The sequence below is a fragment of the Crassostrea angulata genome, chromosome 3 (genome assembly GCF_025612915.1).
Source record: "Crassostrea angulata isolate pt1a10 chromosome 3, ASM2561291v2, whole genome shotgun sequence".
In the NCBI taxonomy this organism is placed as follows: Eukaryota; Metazoa; Mollusca; class Bivalvia; order Ostreida; family Ostreidae; genus Magallana; species Magallana angulata.
The window spans coordinates 56,849,475-56,872,197 of NC_069113.1; the positions used below are offsets into that span (position 1 = coordinate 56,849,475).

Below are 22,723 nucleotides of genomic sequence, written 5' to 3' on the forward strand. Positions count from 1 at the left end.
CATAAAAAATAAAAATGAAATTTTTGATCTCAAATCGTGTCCAAGTCCCTTTAAACCATGTATTGACCTCATCAAAAGGCTATAATTGTATACTATTACAATTTAGAATGAACTTTAATTTATAACATTATTTCTTACCGGGACAAAAAAATCCTAATGCTTTAAGTATATTGTTATACTGTACTGTTCTGACGTGTTCAAGGTCTAGGTGGAGAGTGCGTGTGAGTCCAGAGTAAGATTTTTACGTAGAAGAGTGCATGCAGAATTAGTCATGTGACCCTATTGTCCAGTCTTGTCATTGTCCACATTACAGATTCTAAACTCTTATACATTAAACACTCTCTCTAAACTTGCAAACATATCAAACATACAAGCGCTATGATTTATTATACAAATGATATAACTGGTCACACATGATTGTGCTAATTGGTTGAAGAGTCAGGTTGTTTTGATTTTAGTTGTGCCATTAATTCATGCAAATTCCAGTTGCAAGTAAAGGGATAAAATCATGGTAAACTAAGCATGCCAAGAGTTCATTATTTGTTGGCAAGTTTTTCACTGTGACATCAAATGTGATTTTATTTTTATTTTTTAATTACAGAATTAAAGAGGATCTGATACTTTTGATTGAGTTAGAAAACAGTATTTTCATAATTGTAAAGGTAAATACACTATTTTATACATACATTATAGCAATTTCTTTAGTTTTATCTTTATTTCGTGATTTACCAGAGATCAGCTGGATTGGGGCAACTATTTTTCCCGATTGAACTTTATACACACTTGTTTTTTTTATCGAACACCCATACAGCAAATAAAGTTAGTTTACTGTAAACATTTATTTTTTGTACTTGTTTGATTTTTAACATCAAGAGGCAAAATAGTACTACATGTATAAGAATTAGGATCAGATATATCTATATAAGATGCATATCTTCAAACCCGTTAAATAATAATACAAAAGAATCAGCCATTAGTTCTTAAGGTCAAACCTTACAAATGCAAATGTGCCAGGCATTTAAAAAAAAATGTTGCCAGATTTGCAAGGAATAACTCGGTCAAGATTCTCTTTTAAACTTCAGATAAAAAAAAATGAATTTTGTAACATTGTTATACATGATTGTATATTTACATCTGAATATCTATTGTTTTGTGACAGGACAAGAAGTTCCTTCACTGGCGCGACCTCCTGTCTCCTCGGACAGAGCTGGTCTTTGTCGACCTTCTCCCTACCTCCCTCTATAAGGTATGCAACTGAGGCAAAAATAAAATTATTGTTTGTTTGGAATTGCCTTGAAATACCCCTGCTGATAAAACTTATAAGCAAAAAATAAAGAATGTATTTTATATTGAGATTTTTTTATACCCTTTGCACGAAGGAGAAGGGGGTATACTGCTTTACCCTTGTGTGTCTGTCTGTCTGTCCTTCTGTCTGTCTGTCCGTCCGTAACAAAAAATTTCTGTCGTATTTTTTTCAGCAATTATTTATCGCAGATACATGAAATTTTAACATACTATTTGTTTAGCAGGGTTTGACACCAAGGCACGTCCGACCGACTTTGTCTAGTAATCGATAGGTCCGGTCGGGTCAAATGTCTGTGTACTAGCCTGACTGATCGTGTGAGAAAAAAAAATGTGACATTCTTTTTCTTTAATATTAATATCAATAGAATTAAAAGCACTTTTTTCCTATCAGGCATAAATTCTACAAACCGTAATTTAAGTACAACCCAAGGACTAACCTAGAAGATGAAGTGGGGGAAATACTCACTTTTTGATCGGGAACTTCGCTGGAATAATTTCCTCTGAATGAAAAGTCCAAGTCGCCCTGTACACGGAGTTCATATAATCGTGTAAATTAAGCCCAAGGGCAATAAAATGATAATTAGTTAATTCTAAAGACGTCTTAACAAACTCAGTTTGTGCCTCTTGTGATTGATTAATCTGTCTTATCTTTAGGGGTTATAAATACGGGTGATGCAACAACATGCTGTACAAAACAATTTTTATAAGCTCACCAAGACGAAGTCAAGGAGAGCTTATGCTATACCCTCGGCGTCGGCGTCGGCGTCCGGACCTGGTTAAAGTTTTTGTTGCAGGTCCTGTATCTAAGCTATTACTTGTCCTATCTTCACCAAACTTGCATGGATGATGCATCTGGACCTACTTATGGACTTGAAAGACTTGGATGCTGAATCTGGGTCCTAAATTTCAGATGCTGGAGGAGGTTAAGGTTGTTGGACCAGGTTAAAGTTTCTGTTGCAGGTGCCCTTTGATAGCAATATCTAAGTTACTGCAGGTCCGTACTTCACCAAACTTGTATGGATGATGCGTCTTATGATACTGATGCACCTGACAAGCTTGAATGCTGAATCTGAGCAATAGGTTTCGGATGCTGGAAGAGGTTAAGGTTTTTAGAGCTGGTTAAAGTTTTTGTTGCAGGTGCCCTCTGATGATTAATCTTAGTTACTACTTGTCCTAACTTCACCAAACTTGTATGGATGGTGCGTCTTATGATACTGATGCACCTGACAAGCTTGAATGCTGAATCTGAGCAATAGGTTTCGGATGCTGGAAGAGGTTAAGGTTTTTAGAGCTGGTGAAGTTTTTGTTGCAGGTGCCCTCTGATGATTATATCTTAGTTACTACTGGTCCTAACTTCACCAAACTTGTATGGATGGTGCGTCTTATGATACTGATGCACCAGACAAGCTTGAATGCTGAATCTGAGCAATAGGTTTCGGATGCTGGAGGAGGTTAAGGTTTTAAGAGCTGGTTAGATAAAGTTTTTGAAACAGGTGCCCTCTGATGATGATATCTTAGTTATTACTTGTCCTTACTTCACCAGACTTCCATGGATGGTGTGTCTTATGATACTGATGCACCTGACAGGTTTGAATGTATAGTCTGGTTTTGGATGCTGGATAAAGTTAAGTTTTTAGGAACAGGTCACATGTTTAATAGATGATAGTACTATTTCAAACTTACATAGTTGATTTAACTGTAATATGATGGATCGCAGAGGTAGCTTCAGATGCAGAGCTTGATCTCCATTATCAAGGATGCTAAAAAATAAATCTTAGTTATTACTGGTCCTAACTTCACCAAACTTGAATGGATGGTGTGTCTTATGATACAGATGCACCTGACAGGCATGGATGCTGAATCTGAGCCATAGGTTGCGGATGCTGGAGGAAGTTAAGGTTTTAATTGCTAGTGCCCTCTGATGATGATATCTTAGTTATTACTGGTCCAAACTTCACCAAAATTGCATGGATGATGCGTCTTATGATACAAATGCACCTGATGGGCTTGAATGCTGAATCTGAGCCATAGGTTTCGGATGCTGGATGAGGTTTAGTTTTTTGGAACAGGTCACATGTTTTATAGATGATAGCGTGCATAGTTGATTTAACTTTATTATAAATTAAATGCAGAAGTTTCTTCAGAAGCAGAGCCTGATCTCCATTATCAAGGATGCTAAAGAAATCTACCTCACTCAAACCAGCTCAATAGATAGATGTGTTTGTTGATAAATGATATAACATGATTCCAATGATAAAGTATTGTATGATATGAAACAATATTGTTTGATATGATACAATATGATATCATATGTTATATTATAAAAAGTTATACGATACGATATGATATTGTATCAATTTTTTTGATATTTTATGATATGATTATGTATCATGATATTGTTATGTATAGTATTGTATATTATGATACAATATTGTATAATATTATATTGAATTTTTAAATTTATTATTTTATCACATGATACAATTACATAAGATATTGCAAAATATTATATTGTATCCTATGATACAATATTGTATATTCTATAATATTGTATCATACAATATTGTATAATATGATATTGGTTTCAGTAATATAGAATTATATCACATGAAATTGTATTATATGATATTGTAATATTATATAATATTGTATCATACGATATTGTATGATATGATATTGGTTTATATGATATATTATCATATCACATGAAATTGTATTATATGATATTGTAATATATTTTATTGTGTCATATGATGCAATATGTTTAATATAATAATGTATTTTATAATATTTTACCATATCACATAATATTGAATCATTTGATAAGATACAATGTTGGAATCAAATTATATTGTATTATATGATATAATATCATATAATGTATCAAATATGTTTCAGTGTCATTCAATACAATATCATTCTATATTATACAATATAATATCATGTTTCAGTGTTATGATGTATTATGTAATATGATATTGTAATATGATACTATATTGTATTATATTTTATGATATTGTATTATGTGATCAAATACAATAAGGTATAACACAATACAATGTCATATCATACGTTACAATATCAAATCTCATTATTGTTTATTATAGTATTTTACTTATTATATGATATATATTATATTAGAAATATGACATGATGCAATATTTAATTTTATATCATTGTATTGATTAACATATTAACATATGATTATCATAAAAAAAATTATCAGATGATATACGATATTTTGTCAAAACAGAATCCATTAATATCCAAGATCATAAAGTATGATTTTCATATAAAATGATAAAGGTGGTCTTATGAAGGTGATGTCTCATAAGGGTGATGCTCCGTCTGGGTGAGCTTAGTAATCTATGATTACCTATGTTTATTACTTTAAGGCTATGTTGATATAACAGTCAATTTTTTGGTAATATGTAATAAGCTAATAACACTGCCAAATTTATGCTAAATTAATCATAAACCCTTTGTTTACAGTTATAATATCTTTTAAAAAAAATCTAAATCCTCAAACATTGTCAACTATTGAAAGTCTCCCCCATTTCTCAAACTTCTCCATGTTTCTCTGTTAAGGAGAAGTAAAGTCTCCCGAAAGTTTTGTTGGTCCCTGGTCAACCATTGAATACTTGTATCATTATTACTTATTAGTATAGTTTGAATAAAATTAAATCTTAAATAGTGTTTGAATGATTCATTATTGGTAAAGATAAACCAATACAATTAAACAGAAACAGGTATTTAATATTTTATGTTTGTCATTACTTTTAGTTTATTTTTGTCAAAATTTGTCAGGGGCTAGTAGTTAAAGAGTCAGGGCTAGTGAAAAATTGCTGACAGAGGTAGCCCAACTGGTTAGTAATTAAAAAACTTAATGTCAAACCCTGGTTTAGGCATGCCATATCGTGGGATATACTTTTGTACCAATCGGACGTCAACTTCCTGTTTAATTACAACTTTGTTTATTTTTAGCCTAAATTTTCAAACAAATTTCCGTCACAAATTTGTCAGCAACTATTTATCGCAGATGATTGAAATTTTACCACACTATTTGTTAAGGCATGCCATATTGTGGGATGTATTTTTGTACCAATCTAATGCCAACTTTCTGTTAAATGTCAACTTTTCTTATTTTGCATATTCACACAAGAGCGGGGGTATCACAAGTGAGCATTGGTTCACAGATATTTTGTTTTACCAATTCTTAATTAGTTAAACTTTTAAGTTTGCAAAATAAAAAATCCCTCCGTTCCTTATGGGTCAAGAAACCTCCAGGTGGCAGTTCCAAACAAACACTTTGTTCAGGATGGCTTGATGGTGGCAATTATTATTTCCCTGAGGTTTCATAGGAAGATAGATTTATCTGGTATCATATTTAAGTATTCAAATTGTACATGTATAGCTATGTTTCAATATTAAATGATAATAATTTCATAGACAAGGTGTTTGAAAGATATAAATATGATACCAGGATAACTTACGAAAGATAAAGGCTTTTTTCCAATGGGGGTCCTTTTTTACAATGTTAAAGATAATAAATTAATTGCTGTCTGTTTTTGAGGTCAGAACGAGGATTTAGCTACCTGAGAAGAACAATATTGTACTTCAACGGTAGCTAAATCATTGTATTGATAACAAAAACCAGCAATAACTTTTTTGTTATATGGTTCAGTGTTGAATTGATACAGACATGCTAAACTGAGTGATATCAAGCGAAGATTTTAGTTTGAAGTCATAGCGTAACAAATTTCATTGGATGCACTATTTTTAGTCAAATGTAAAGAAAATCAAAAGTTATATTGACCTCCTAGGTCACATGCAGGTGAATAAATGTTCAATTTTATGACCTACTTCTTATATGTTATCAGTCATGTGAATTTGGTTCATTTCACTTTCAATGTAATCTAGCAATACATATTTAACTAGTTTAAAAATGATTCAAAATTGTTCAAAATCCCTTCATTAGACATTGAATACCTTTATATAGTAAAATACCTTTTTATTGATATTGGATGACAGTAATAACAACAGAGATCTCACACTCATTACTTGTCCCTTCATCCTCTGGTTTGGAGTGTCGTCCAAAGATATTGTTCGGTCCGCAGAAGAAAGGAACACCTTGTCCTGCGCAAGTTTGGCTCGTATGAATAAATTGTCTTTTTAACGAGACGGAAGAAATTGTGTTATGACAAACACAGACAATTAATTCTTGGAGCTTTTTGGCATCTTTAAACCTAAAATATATCAAGTTTTGTTCTAAGCATAATCAGCAAAGTTTCCCTGACTTATGATAATGATCTAATATAGAAATCTACACCACATTCAATTTGCCATACTTAAATTAGTGTGTTTTTCTAAATTACACCATATGAAAATAAAATTGTCAGAATTTTCAATGCTTAAATTACTTTCTTCCAAAAACTTGAAGGCAAATGAGTGTCCTGTCTGGCACTCTACATTCTTAACGAACTTTGTTTCAGCAAAATCACAAATTGATCTGAAAAAATTCAGAACAGTTTTGTAATAAATAATGATTCCTAAGATATGAAATACAAAATGAAAAAAAAATAGTATTCCTTTTAAAGGAATGATCGGCAATAACAATATATAGATAGATATAAGCAATCAACATGATTAGTTTGATGTAAGATAATTTAAAAAGTACGGTATTTTTACAAAATACAGAATATTTTGAATCTGTACACCGTAACTTCATCATTATAAACCGTCAACAAATTTAATTTTGAAATAAATGTGGGGAAAGCCATTCGTAAACTCCTTGTCTAGTTTTATATTGTGATAAATTGGCAAATTTATGTTTATGTTCATTAGAGATCTTGTTAGTTTGAGTGAACCGTTAAATGTCCGGCTGGCACTTAATTAATATGTCATCCATCTGTGCAGCTGGTGGGTCTCTGATGTCTTATCAGACCGGTGGGAAAAGGGGGATCATTGGTTTAATTGTTTATTTTCTCTCTAGCCAGGGAGTGCTATGATGTGTGATTTATGGCTGAGAAACTCTGGGAGGGGGATAAAAATGATAACGAGAGAAAGAGAGGGGGAGTCGGAGAGTAAGACTTGGAGAGTACAGATCTTTAAGTTCATCATAAGTGATGTGTTTTACTCTTGTAGTGTATGTGTGTAAATATGTAAATAAACTGTAAATAGAACTATTGTTTTAATTTCATTGACAAGTCCGTCACGTTACAATTTGGTGGCAGCGGTGGGATATATACTAAGTGAAAATGACGGACACAGATACACCTACTGTGCTATTCGGAATTCGCCGGGATAGAAACGACACTGGCATCGGGACAATGACATCAACACCAAACGTTAATGAACTTAGAAGAAGACTGGAGCGTGATTGTGAAACATTGCAAGAACAAATAAGAAATACCACTGAGGCATTAAGAAACTCCAGTCCAAGACATTTTAGTGTTTCGAATAGTAACTCTAGTGGGCCAGATTTTAAGAAACCGTTAGTTCAACCTGCAGCGTACGATGGTTCTGATCCGTGGGAAGACTACAAAGTTCAGTTTGAACTTGTGGCGGAAATCAATGGATGGGATTCTCGACAGAAGTCCATGTTTTTGGCTTCATCCCTCAGAGGAGCGGCCCAGGGAGTCCTAGCAGATTTAGAGGCGGAAAAGCGACGGTCGTATGAGGAACTCGAGAGAGCGCTCAGTCGTCGATTTGGCTCCGAGAACAGAACTGAACTTTTCCGTGTTCAACTTAAGAACCTGGTACGGAAACGGGATCAAACTTTGCCAGAACTTGGGCAGTACATCAAACGCCTAAGTAGGAAAGCTTATCCGAGTGCTCCATTCGACCTAATGGAGACCCTGTGCAGGGATCACTTTATTGATGCCCTCACAGATTCTGATATGAGGCTACGAATTCAGCAGGCTCGTCCAAGGAATATAGATGAAGCAACGAAATTGGCCGTCGAGCTTGATGCTTTCAACCAAGCCGAAAAACAAAGAGAAAAACGATTATCAACCTCTGTACGACACGTTAACGCAACTGAAACGTCAATTTGTACAAACGACATTCAATCATGTATCGCAGAAATTTCAAAAGAGTTGTCGGATATGCGAGAGGAAATGAAATCCCTAAAGAAACATCAAATAACTCCCGTAAACAAGAAATCATCTAAAGAAATTCGTTGTTGGGGTTGCGGAGGAAATCACTATCGTCGTGATTGCAAAAACCAAAAGCAATCATCCGCAGCAGGAAAATCAGGATTGAAACCCGGACCGAGATCATCCCGCATTTCTAAGGATGGATCAGGAATGTTCCTTACTGGACTGATCGGTAAGCAAAACCAGTGTAAATTGAAACTTTTAATTGATACAGGTGCAAATGTGTCAATCATTAACAGTTCTGTTTTTGAACGATTGAATCCGCTCCCTTCGTTGAGATCAACCGATTTGAGTATGAGAATGGCAGATGGGAAGTGTATAGGCACTAAGGGGATCGCGACATTGACTCTAACTCTTGCCGATGTAACGGTAGAGCACGATTTCTGGATCGTGGATATTGATGAGGACATAGAAGGAATTCTTGGGTTTGATTTCCTGCAAGCCCAGAATTGTGTCCTGGACTTGGGTAATGGGCAATTTCACCTTGACGGTAAGGTGATCCGATGTTTGACATTATCCTGTAATTCAATCCGTTGCTGCAGAGTCGTTCTGAATGAAACAAATGTCATTCCCGCTGGATCGGAGATGGTTCTACAAGGAAAAGTTCTCGATCGAGAGTGCGCGCCGGAATCTGGTCTACTGATTCCCGCTGAGAAATTTGCTGAAAAGTACAACTTGGTGATAGGAAAAGCTGTCGTGAATCCAACGAATGAGAATGTGCCTATCCGTGTTCTCAATGTGTCGGATCAGCCCATTAAAGTCTACCAGAGGACACTGGTTGGTCATTGCGAGGCTGTGACTGTTGATGCCACATTGAGTCCGAAAGTCCAAACTGATTCGCGTGTGCCGGACTACCTAAAAACGCTTCTGGCAGAGTCATGTGTAAATTTGGATGATAACCAGTCAAAAGTACTGGAGGCCTTTCTCAGTGAAAACCGAGATGTTTTTGCGGCGAACAAAGAAGCGTTAGGGCGAACTGGAATAATTAAACATAAGATTGACACCCAAGGAGCGGAAGCGGTAAAACAACGACCACGTCGTATGCCGTTTGCTCAGAGAGCAGAGGCTACGTCTCAGATCCAATCAATGTTGAAGCAGGACGTGATAGAGAAATCAGAAAGCCCGTGGTCCTCGCCGATTGTACTTGTTCGTAAAAAGGACGGTTCTCTACGATTTTGTGTAGACTATCGGAAGTTGAACTCTGTGACCAAAAAGGATTCCTTTCCGGTACCGAGAGTTGATGATAAACTTGACGCTCTGGTAGGTTCACAGTGGTTCTGTACCTTGGATTTACAAAGTGGTTACTGGCAAGTGGAAGTAGACGAGAAGGACCGCGATAAAACCGCATTTGTAACCGAGAATGGACTTTATCAGTTCAAGGTCATGCCCTTTGGTCTTTGCAACGCGCCAGCGACGTTCGAGAGACTCATGAATAAAATTCTTGAGGGACTGTCATGGAAAACTTGTTTGGTTTATCTAGATGACGTGATTGTGTTTAGTCAGGATTTTGAGTCTACTCTAGATCGACTGAGAGATGTATTGTCGCGGCTGCGCGCAGCAGGACTAAAACTGAGTCCTAAAAAATGCGACTTGTTCAAGAAAAAGGTTTCGTATCTCGGACATGTTGTGACCACTGAAGGAATTCGAGTAGATCCGGGAAAAATAGAAGCTATTCGTGAGTGGCCGGTCCCCGTGAATGTCACACAGTTAAGAAGTTTCCTTGGACTGTGCTCGTACTATCGCAAATTTATCTACAATTTTGCTAAACTTGCGCGACCATTAAATGCACTCACGGAAAATAAACCATTCTTCTGGACTATGGAATGTAATGATGCTTTCCAAGGACTTAAATCAAAGTTAATGAAAAGTCCCGTGCTCTCCTATCCGGATCCTAAGGGAGGTGAATTCGTTCTAGATACAGACGCGAGCAACAGAGCGATTGGTGCCGTTCTATCGCAAATGCAGGATGGTGAGGAGAAAGTCATAGGCTACTTTAGTCATGCGCTGGGAAAAGCAGAAACTAATTATTGTGTAACTCGGAAGGAACTACTCGCAATTGTTGAGGCAGTGAAACATTTCCATTGTTACCTGTATGGCAGAAGATTCCGTCTGAGGACAGACCATGGATCACTCCGTTGGCTTTTAAACTTCAAGGATATTGAAGGCCAGTTAGCTCGATGGCTTCAAGTGCTGGGCACATATGACTTTGAAATCGAACATAGATCAGGAGCCAAGCATCTGAATGCGGACGCACTGTCCCGTCGACCTTGTCAGGACTGTGCTTACTGCGAACGAACTGAACAAAACTCCCGCGTTCAGAGTAAATGTGACGTCGTTCGGAAGACAAGGGCTGGAAATCAAAACTGGTTGATTGGTATATCCTCGACTCAGATAGCAAAAGCACAGAGTGAAGACCGCCATATTGGTAAGATTCTGAAGAGGTTTGTTAACAATCAAGAAAAACCGAAATGGGAAGAAATATCAATGGAAAGTGTCCCAGTAAAAACCCTGTGGGCCCAATGGAAGAGGCTTGAAGTGCGTGATGGTGTATTGCACAGAAAATGGGAGGACGAGTCTGGAAAACGGATTACGTACCAACTTCTGGTTCCAGAGTTATATCGTGCGGATATATTAAAGTCCCTCCATGATGCGGTGACAGCCGGTCACCTAGGTGTCAATAAAACGTTATCACGAGTCCGAGAACGCTTCTATTGGCCTGGAATTGGTTCTTATGTGAAGGATTGGTGTAGGAAGTGTGAACAGTGTTCTGCACGAAAAAATCCATCGAAATCCTACAAAGCACCAATGAAGCTTTACAATGTAGGTGCCCCAATGGAGAGAATTGCACTCGACATAATGGGACCGTTGACCATGACTGATCAGGGAAATCGGTATATATTGGTCATTGGTGACTACTTTACTAAATGGACAGAAGCATTCGCCATCCCGGACCAGGAAGCGGAAACGGTCGCAAAGAAACTTGTGCACGAGTTTATATGTCGTCTGGGTGTTCCGATTCAAGTGCATTCTGATCAAGGTAGGAATTTCGAGTCTGCTTTGTTCAGCGAAATGACAAAATTATTAGGAATTCAGAAAACCCGAACTACTGCATTACATCCGCAGTCGGATGGCATGATTGAACGCTTCAATAAGACCGTCGGAAATATGCTAGCTACACTAGTAGAAAAAGATCAGAAAAACTGGGATGAAGTTCTGCCGTTGGCGATGATGGCATACCGTAGTGCTGACCAGGAGACGACGTCTTATTCTCCAAACATGATGATGTTGGGACGTGAAGCGCGTTTACCTGTGGATCTTGTGTACGGAAGTTTACCTGTGAACAGTGCAACAAGTGTTCCGCAGTATGTGGCAGATCTCAAGGACCGTATGTGCAATGTACACGAAGCGGCAAGAGAACACATCAAAAGTGCAAGCAACAAACAAAAGTCGGAATACGATTACAGCGCAAAATTCCAACCGTACAAAGATGGTGACCTCGTATGGCTGTATGACCCCAAGCGTAAGGTCGGACTGAGCCCCAAATTACAATCAAATTGGGACGGACCATACCGAGTAATTACATCAATATCAGATCTCGTGTATCGTGTACAGAAATCACCGAATTCTAAACCGCGGGTGGTACATTACAACCGACTAAAGCCGTTCCACGGAGAGACAGATGTGAGGCGATATGTTGACGACCATCAGACTGACTCCGATGATGAGTCTGCGAACAGTTCAATTATTGACAACGATTGCGATGAGTATGGTCGTGGAAAACGCGTGCGTCGTCCTGTAGATCGTTTGGACTTATAAGAAATTATAAGACAGTGACTGTCCAATTGTTGTTTTATGCACATTGAAATGAATAATTGATTGTTAAACTATATTGTTATAGTTAATATGAAAATTTAATTTGTGTAGATGTATATTTTAGGTTCAGAATGAGAAATTTTTCAGTTAATAACATGTGTGGGCACATGTCTTTGAAAAAGGGGGGCAATGTGATAAATTGGCAAATTTATGTTTATGTTCATTAGAGATCTTGTTAGTTTGAGTGAACCGTTAAATGTCCGGCTGGCACTTAATTAATATGTCATCCATCTGTGCAGCTGGTGGGTCTCTGATGTCTTATCAGACCGGTGGGAAAAGGGGGATCATTGGTTTAATTGTTTATTTTCTCTCTAGCCAGGGAGTGCTATGATGTGTGATTTATGGCTGAGAAACTCTGGGAGGGGGATAAAAATGATAACGAGAGAAAGAGAGGGGGAGTCGGAGAGTAAGACTTGGAGAGTACAGATCTTTAAGTTCATCATAAGTGATGTGTTTTACTCTTGTAGTGTATGTGTGTAAATATGTAAATAAACTGTAAATAGAACTATTGTTTTAATTTCATTGACAAGTCCGTCACGTTACAATATTTTAAATGGAATTATTAAATGTTGATATATCTTCTTCTTCTACTTCAGAATACTGAGTAGGGCTCTTCAAAGAGCATTAACATGTATAAAAAGAAAGAGTTATATTAAGATAATTGAATGCGACTGAAAAACATTGAATGCCATTATAATTTGCTACTGAGGTCGCGTTATAACGTAACCTTGTTAAAAACCAAGCCGTCTTCCTAGCTACTATTATGCAACATCAATAGATCGAGGTCAGGTCATGGAGCATCTTATGACTGAGGTCAGTTCATCGAGGTCAACATCATTACTGAATGAATCTTTCGATCAAAATTCTTACGCGTGAGACAAAATGTGCATTCTTGAACTAACAGGTTGAACTGTATTTAATGCATGTTTGCATCTCTTAAGGTAAGTGAATTGAAATTAAACTGAGTAAAATGTTATATACTATAAATACTAAACCAAAGCTTCAAGTTTTTATAAGAACTACATATAAAAAGAGTTATCCCTCTTTGCACACTAAGCTACAGTACCGGTATTTATTTATAGTGAAGGTAATGTTACTCAATACACATCATTAACATTACTATTAGGATCATTGGAGTTATGTTTCTAAAATAATGAAGCAAGTAATCACATTGGTTAGTATGAAAGTAATTTACCAAAAGTCTTTTACTTTCTGTAACAACGGGGTTTTCCCCATGACTAAAATTAGAAAATTTTTTGAAGTTATGGATTCAGACAATACAACACAAATGTAAGTTTATTTTAAAGTTCACAATTTCCTAATTACAATTGGTCATTGATGTATACAAATTGGGTAAAAAATGCATCCAGTAATAATATTCTTGAGTACAGTGTACTTTCAATTTTAGAGGAGAAATTCCTGTTCAGAAAATGTCTGAGTCAGTGTATGTGGGGATGTGTCACAAGATAGGGACCCCACAACAGGTGGCCTCCAGGAGAGACATAGGGGATATGATGGAGCTGTTGGGGAATCATTGTGATGTGTGGAGATTAATGGATAGTGGAAGTCGGAAAGAAGGATTTAGATTTCTTAATTCAGACATAGACACTATGATCTGGCAAACTAACATTCGAGTGATCTGGGATTTCTCTCAGTCTGAGTTTTACAACATACACAGACAGGCACTGATTCTCTGTGACAATTCTGAGAGTCCAGCAGGATTTACGTTACTTTGCTTACCATTGGAAAGAGCTGCACAGATAGTGCTGTCATCATGTGTGGAAATGAATGGAGGACTCTATATATCAAGTTCTAAATACAGAGAGATAAATCGTACTTCAATAAGTCCTGATGATACAATACATGGACCATGTAGCAGTGGAAGACATGGTACAGTACAATACGATTATGCTCATTGTTTTGTCAGTGATTTTTGGCCCCCCTCTGCTGCCTCTTGGATAAACAGATGCCACTCATGGCCCCCACCTTATGTTGTCAATGACATTGTAAGAAATGGATGTCACTTTGTAGCAATAGGACACAAACTAGGAAACCATGAAGACAAAGAATGGAGAATTTCTTTCTCTCAGGCAGAATTCAAACTTGTGTACTCAATGAATCACACACAGATCTTAACTTATGGTTTGATGAAATTGTTCTTAAAGGAAATAATTAACAATGGATTAAGAGATGAAGATAAACTTCTGTGTTCCTACCACATGAAAACAGCTGTTTTTTGGGCCATTCAACAAAACACACTACCTCACTGGTGTCCACAAAATCTCCTGGTCGGTTTCTGGGTCTGCTTCAAACTTCTCCTTAAATGGGTGTATGAAGGAATTAGTCCAAACTTTTTCATTCCAGAAAACAACATGTTTCTGAGTAAAATCCATGGCCAAGCACAAACAAGTTTATTCAGGCGACTGTATGGGTTGTATGAGAAGGGTATAGCATTGCTGCTACACAGTCCCTCCATCAGGTCCTCTATCATTGATGTCCTCTGTAATCCCAGACTCACGGTGTGTACTGATGAACACACTCTGATCTCTGAGGCTGAGTTTGATGTAGAATTATTTAATGAGCTATATGATAATGATGGACTAGACACATCAGACCTACAGTGCTGTATGAAGTTCCTACACACAATACAACAGTTGATAGATTCTCCTCTGTCACAGTATCAAGTTGTAAGTTTACAGAAACACACAGCCACCACACTTCAGGGCACTGCTTTTATATTACACAACATGTACACTAACACAGGTGTCAACAAACAGATGTATATTGCTGACAAAATATCCTGTCACATGCTGAAATTAGCAGCCAAGTTTGGATCTATATCTGACATGTTGTACATTGCCATGTATTATTACAAGACACTCAGATACAGGGAAGCTTTATCTGTTATAGAGATGACAAAGGTCAAGTTAGCACAGCCATATCTGATGTATCATGGACATGTAGACAGAGAGAGGTATACTGAGGCTGTAGGGGGACAGTCCTGGTCTACAAAGATGAGACAGGCTGTAGCAGAGAAGATCAAGCTTGACAATGAATTATGTTATATCAGTGAACTGCTACCAGAACAACAATCTAGTAGACAAAACGGAGGGTCTGCATTGTATATCCCAACATTTGTACTGTTACACATGCTAGAGTTTTTGTGCTCTAGACATGTTGACACAATGAGAGCACAAGCAGCTCTAGATGATCTACAGGTTCTTGTTCACCATGATCAGGGACAGTATGTAGATGATGATTTAAGAGACATTTCCTGGGAGATCCTGGGGATCTGTCAACAGATGACAGGGAACTTCCAGGCTGCTCTATACTCATACCAACAGTCACTCAGACAATATCAATTTAATAAAATACAAACTGCTACCACAGAAAGAATCCAAGACTTACACTTTTCGACACCCCATTTTTATTAAATGTCACTCTGACATTATGAGGATAATGCCCTGAACATTTTAACTTGACATGAAATAAGAATACCATGAATGTTGTTTGGTTTTACCTGAGTGTTTAAAACAACTTCATGGAAGGTCTCATCTGGGTGTAGCGAACCAGAGTCGTAGTTTTACTGGTTCCTAAAAATATAGTGTTTAAATCAATACTTTAAAGAATATGATGTACATAATTTGGGTGCTAGTTTTTTGCATATTTTTACCAAACTATGTATTTTTATTTTTGTGACCTTAGTTGTTAAAATGATGGCTATGAAAATATCATAAAACAAGATTTTGCAGTTGAGATCATTAATGCATCTTTTGCTTAAAAAGCATCCCCCAGAAGAAAATTAAACTATTCACTTATTCTCTATAAAATGTCAAACCTTAATATAATAAAATATGTACATGTATATTCCATTCCAACTTATTTTTACCTATTTACAATGAAAACCTATGATGCCTCTTCACCCCTTGTGCGAATGTTATTGTCATTTGAATTTTAGACCACATGATTTTATTTGACCCTTTCAGTTTTGCAGTAAAAATCATGCCTCCTGTTTATATTCTATCTTAAAAGTTTGTAGTAAAATATAAAATCTAGAAGTTTATTATACCCCCGCTCCGAAGGAGAGGGGGTATACTGTTTTACCCTTGTGTGTCCGTCCGTCCGTCTGTCCGTCTGTCTGTCCGTCCGTAACAAAAATTTCTGTCGCATTTATCTCAGCAACTATTTATCGCAGATGCTTGAAATTTTAACACAGTGTTTGGTAAGGCATGCCATATCGTGGGATATATTTTTGTACCAATCGGACGTCAACTTCCTGTTATATGACGACTTTGCTTATTTTTTAACCAAAATTTTCAAACAAATTTTCGTCAAAGAATTCTCAGCAACTGTGTATCGGAGATGCTTGAAATTTTTACACAGTATTTGTATAGGCATGCCATATCGTGGGATATATTTTTGTACCAATCAGACATCAACTTCCTGTTATATGACGACTTTGTTTATTTTTAGCAAAACTTTTCAAACAAATTTCCGTCAAAGAATTCTCAGCAACTGTTTATCACAGATGCTTGAAATTTTTACACAGTATTTGTATAGGCATGTTAAATGGTGGGATGTATTTTTGTACCAATCAGACGTCAACTTCCTGTTAAATGACGACTTTGTTTATTTTTTGCCAAAATTTTCAAACGAATTTCCGTCAAAGAATTCTCAGCAACTATTTATCGCAGATGCTTGAAATTTTAACACACTATTTGTTTAGGCATGCCATATTGTGGGATATATATATTTTTGTATCAATCGGACGTCAACTTCCTGTTAAATAATGACTTTGCTTATTTTTTAACCAAAATTTTCGAACAAATTTTCGTCAAAGATTTTTCAGCAACTATTTATTGCAGATGCTTGAAATTTTTACACAATATTTGTATAGGCATGCCATATCGTTTGATATATTTCTGTGCCAATCAGATATCAACTTCCTGTTAAATGACGACTTTGTTTATTTTTAGCCAAAATTTTCGAACAAATTTTCTTCAAAGATTTCTCAGCACCTATTTATCGCAGATGCTTGAAATTTTAACACACTATTTGTTTTGGCATGCCATATTGTGGGAAATATTTTTGTATCAATCGGACGTCAACTTCCTGTTAAATAATGACTTTGTTTATTTTTTGCCAACATTTTCATTCAAATTTTCGTCAAAGATTTCTCAGCAGCTATTTATTGGAGATGCTTGAAATTTTTACAGTGTTTGTTAAGGCATGCCATATCGTGGGATATATTTTTGTACCAATCGAACATCATCTTCCTGTTAAATGAGTATTTTGTTTATTTTAGCCAAAATTTTCAAACAAATTTTCCTCAAAGATTTCTTAGCAGCTATTTATCGCAGATGCTTGAAATTTTAACACACTATTTGTTTAGGCATGCCATATTGTGGAATATATTTCTGTACCAATCGGATGCCAGCTTTCTGTTAAATGTAGACTTTGCTTATTTTGCATATTCACATCAGAGCGGGGGTATCACTAGTGAGCATTGGCTCACAGATATCTTGCTGATTTTAAACTTTATCTTCATTAATTGGTGTATAAAATGTGTTCTAGAAATAAATTTGACAATGCAAAAAATAGTTTTTGTCTGCTGTTGCAACAATTAACATGCTTGTTGAGATCCCCCCTGAGGATTAATTTTCGATCCCCGCCTGACCTAGTAATAGCATCAATAGTGAAACAGACTATACTATTTTATGCAGAATGTTCCTTGAAAATGGCTCGATATACTAAGTTTTTATGCAAAACAGACACCCATTATTTTTCTAAAAACACGGTATTGACACCACAAGCATCAAACATGGCTATGATTTTATTAAGCAACCCAATGTTTATATTTTCAACCACTCTACACGTGGTTAAACACGAACGATAACTATGTTCTGAATATTATCATTTGATGTAAATAACCGCTTGATGGTGAAATAAGACATTAATGTTCTAACATAAATCAAAGTAGGATATAATGTGAAAAACGACCGGTACTTACGTATTTTGAGAATATTATCCGAACACTTATACTTCCGCTTGAAATTTCACAGGAACTGAACAAATCTCGGTGAAGTCTCGTGAACTTTCATTCGAGCACATCTGGATTTATTACATACTTACGCTGTAGCAACGATGAAAAAAATATTCCAAACACTTTCGCAGGGGTTAATTGGGACAATTTTGTATAAGTTTTTGAATTTAGTAAATGTCAATAAAAGCATATTATTGTTTCATTGTTTATTCAACAGATCATAATAATTTGCACCATTACAATCTATGTCTATGGCTGGATTTCAGAAAACAAGAGGCCCATGGGCCACATTGCTCACATGAGCAAAACTAGCCATAATAAAATCAGCTTTTTAGAGTCATTTACACAATATCTGGACAATGTAGTTACATTGTAGATAGATCCTGAATTCAAGTATTTCTCCAGATATGATATATTAAAAATTGAGCCCTATTTGTTACACACACACACATATATATATATATATATATATATATATATATATATATATAATATTTATAATAATATTTTCTTTAAAAAAAATTACAACAGGTTACATGAAAATTGCAGCTCATATTGCTTTAACAATTATAGCTGCGTGGATCAAATTACATGCTTAGCCTGTTGTTGGGCAATATTTCTATTTATAAAGTTGGTCAGTGTTATCATATTACTAATTACATGCATTAGATAAGAGTAATCAGGGATTGATACCTACAGGGGGGAGTCGTGTATTGATGTTCATTGTTTAGAAGAAGAAGCTATTGTGAAGACGCTTGATTAAGAAGCTACCCGCCCTCCATCCCCGTCAACTCCCTGATTCTCTGGGGCTACTTGTTCATTTGGCATTCAATCCTTGGGAATTTCCTACCAAGTCTATGTTTTAAATTTTTGTTCGAAGTCTTTAAGGCACTTAGATATATTAATTAAACTGTTTCTTATACTATATGAGTTATGCATATGCTGGTTAATGTAGTCTAGTTGTCTAGTTAGTATTGTAGCTTTGAATACACCTTGCAGTTGGTTTATTCCTTCATGCTCGCTGGGATCAGCCCCGAGCGCTATCTGTTCTTGTCTCGAGGCCCGCTGGAGATCAGCCCCGGGTCATGCTTTGTTCTAATATATGCCCGCTGGGATCAGCCCCGGGTCATGCTTCGTTCTAATTTATGCTCGCTGGGATCAGCCCCGAGCGCAATCTGTTCTAGTCTTGAGGCCCGCTGGAGATCAGCCCGTGGTCATGCTTTGTTCTAATATATGCCCGCTGGGATCAGCCCCGGGTCATGCTTCGTTCTAATTTATGCTCGCTGGGATCAACCCCGGGCGCAATCTGTTCTAGTCCTGAGGCCCGCTGGAGATCAGCCCCGGGTCATGCTTCGTTCTAATGTACACCCGCTGGGATCAGCCCCGGGTCTTGCTTCGTTCTAATTCAGGCTCACTGGGATCAGCCCAGAGCACAATCTGTTCTAGTCTTGATGCCCGCTGGAGATCAGCCCCGGGTCATGCTTCGTTCTAATTCAGGCTCGCTGGGATCAGCCCCGAGCACCTTCTGTTCTAGTCTTGATGTCTGCTGGAGATCAGCCCCGGGCATGGGTCTTGTGTCGTTGTCATGCTAACAGCCCAGGCTGTTGCTGGTAGGGAAGGAATGAGTAACCCCCAAGCGCCAAACTATTTACATATGTGTTTTGGGTGTTTACAAATATATGTTTATTGTTGTTTTATGTATGATTGTATTTCGGTTTGCAGTGTTTGTTTATTTAGCTATACTAGATGTTTGGGTACAAGACCCAATATATTTTAAATTATAAATTTTTTGCTTCCTCTTAACTCTTGTTAATTGTTTATAAATTGAAAAAACCTTGTACCACAATGTATCACCAACAAGTTTCATTGAAGGGATCTGAACAGGAGAAACGAGTCTTGGTTCCGTGGAAGAATGCGGAGGTGTTACTACCAGCTATGGCAAACATTGAGGTTCTATCACTCTCTGTGAGTTCATAATGTGTCAATTATTAATGAATCATAATGTTTTAATCATCATAAAACTAAATAATGGAATTAAAAACATGTGTTGACCAATGTACAATATATTTCTCCACTTTGAAATGAAGGGTTGGCTGAAACAGAACCCATCAAACTCGATCCTGATCAGACAAACAGGCCCCACCCCCTCCTCCTGCCCCGAGGAACTATGTACCTATAAGGTATAAAGGGTGATACTGTTGTCGTAGATGTATTACATTTGGCTGTGTGTTGTTTTTACTGTTTTTGGCAGAAACAGGCTTTTGTTAGAAATCAAGTACATGTATTAGTACATCGCTAAATGTCGAACATATGTTAATGAGAATAGGTATATCCAGATACAAGTGTATGTACGCAAATTCAAATCCAGACTAACTTGTTGAAAAATTGTTTTCTAAATGTTGTGCATGCTTAATACGGTATATTAAACATTATTTACAGTTTTTGGAAATAGATATTTTACTGGGACTAAGAATTTCTTAACAAAACGACAACTTTTGATATAGACATCACAAATATATTAGATGTTTTTGCTAGTTGTAATGAATATTCAGGGTTTTTTAATTCACATTTATGACTTTCATTGTGATTTCAGAGTTTAAAGTTGCCTATGTATAATTCTGTTTTTGAAGGGGGAGATCACAAACACTGACCTAGAGAGCTTTGGTCTCTACCAGCTGGATAGAACAGTATGGTGCGTACACTCATGCCTGATAAAACAGTGAAACAAGTGATTACTGCTGAGACACCTAGCAGAAGTTTACATTTTATTTTATGACATATATCAAGCAGAGTGTTAAAGTTTGGGTTTCTGTAATTCCTAATTAAATGCAAAGAATTAATATCCGGATCAAATTGTGAGACTCGCATCTCAAAGATTTTAGGATCTTGTTGTTTTTTTTTTCAGACGGATGTTAACTAAATGAATTTATGATAATATTTTGCGATATTTTACATTTTTTGTGAATTTGATCAAAGACAGATGAATCGCGGAATTAATTACTTGCATAAAATAAGGAATCTACAGTAGTTGTAAGATTAATGATGAGACACTGAGCACCAGTTTAGCCATGTCACAGACTGAAAAAAGAAAAAATTAAGATGAACATGTTTGAATGATTTAAAGTCAGCTCTGATGATGTCCTTACATAACGTTAAGTCAAATATTCTTGATAGGACTTGAAGCAATGGTTCAAACATTGGATAGACTAGGGATGCAGTCACTGATAGTCTGTATGTTTCAGGCTTATTCTGAGCGGCCTGCCCTACAAACATCAGTACAGCGACCTTCACCTTGGTTCCACAGTCACAGTCTACAACTGTCACATGTGTGCCTTCAAACAGGTACGTTACAACTGTCACATGCGAGCCTTCAAACAGGTACGTCAAGATTTTTTCAGACCTTAATTAATTCATTGAGAAATTGGAAATGGCATTTTGGAATTTTGTGGCACCTAAAAAATGTCTTGTAAAAAATTGAAATTGAAAATCCTTTATAGGTTTCTTTATTTTGATTTTCTCGATAAATTTTAAAGGATTCTTGTTTGGATTACATGTTCCCTTTAAGAAAAGACCTTGGATGTAATACCGGATTTCAGTTTGCCAAGATCTGCATTATTATCCCTAAGTTTTACTTTTCCCATTATTTTTCAGTTTCCCAAGATCTGTATTGTTTGTTGTATGAGCTCCAGCTTCAGAGTGACTGAGTTTTCTGTCATTACTCCACAGGTTAAGGTAAGTAACAGTGTTAGAATTGTCATGGACCCTATTACACCCCCCTCCCCCCCTCCCCAAAGCATTTATTTTTATCAATTCTGATGGCTACAATCAAAGCGTTATGCATTTATGCATAATGTAGCGAATGAAACTTCCTCTTAATGGAATTCATTACAGTTTACAAGACAGATAATTAAATAGATGTAAAGATTTTTGCAGGAAACACAATTTATTGCCATTTTGTCTGTTTTTGAAATCTCAAAGCAAGAGTTCGGGGGAATTTGAAGAAAACAGTGCCACTTTCATACAATTTCTAAATGAGCAGGCTTCTTAATGAGAAGAATAATTTAAAGAGTTTGTTATAAAGTTCTTTTTTTTTCTTTAAAAAGAAAAATGCTTTGAAAAGCCAATAGATAAGTGTTGTAAATGCACAACTTTCTCACATGTTCTGTCTTTATTTTTAGTGTGTTAAACCCTCTGCTTTCATCAGAAAATGGCTATGGAGAAATTCAGTCACCAAGATGATGATCTTCCAGTTTTCCCGATTTCTTATTTCTCTGTACAACAAGTTCCACACCAGCCTGTGGTAAGACGTGTCACAGTTGCTTTACAGTATAGGTTCTTTGGTTTG

General features: G+C 36.4%; 2 protein-coding genes across 2 annotated transcripts in view; both read left to right on the plus strand.

Annotated features, from left to right (window-relative positions):
• Window positions 1-22,723, plus strand: part of LOC128178227 (CST complex subunit CTC1-like) — a 74,661-nt gene that overhangs the window by 7,554 nt on the left and 44,384 nt on the right. The window contains exons 7-14 of the mRNA XM_052845287.1: window positions 602-662; window positions 1,160-1,246; window positions 20,251-20,343; window positions 20,466-20,558; window positions 21,009-21,070; window positions 21,621-21,720; window positions 22,030-22,110; window positions 22,557-22,678. Coding sequence (XP_052701247.1) covers window positions 602-662; window positions 1,160-1,246; window positions 20,251-20,343; window positions 20,466-20,558; window positions 21,009-21,070; window positions 21,621-21,720; window positions 22,030-22,110; window positions 22,557-22,678 — 699 coding nt within the window. The remainder of the gene's footprint in view (window positions 1-601; window positions 663-1,159; window positions 1,247-20,250; window positions 20,344-20,465; window positions 20,559-21,008; window positions 21,071-21,620; window positions 21,721-22,029; window positions 22,111-22,556; window positions 22,679-22,723) is intronic.
• On the plus strand, window positions 12,972-15,867 carry LOC128178224 (uncharacterized). The gene is made up of 2 exons (XM_052845284.1): window positions 12,972-13,625; window positions 13,744-15,867. Exons 1-2 carry the CDS (start codon window positions 13,489-13,491, stop codon window positions 15,767-15,769), a joined length of 2,163 nt encoding a protein of 720 aa, XP_052701244.1. The 5' UTR covers window positions 12,972-13,488; the 3' UTR covers window positions 15,770-15,867.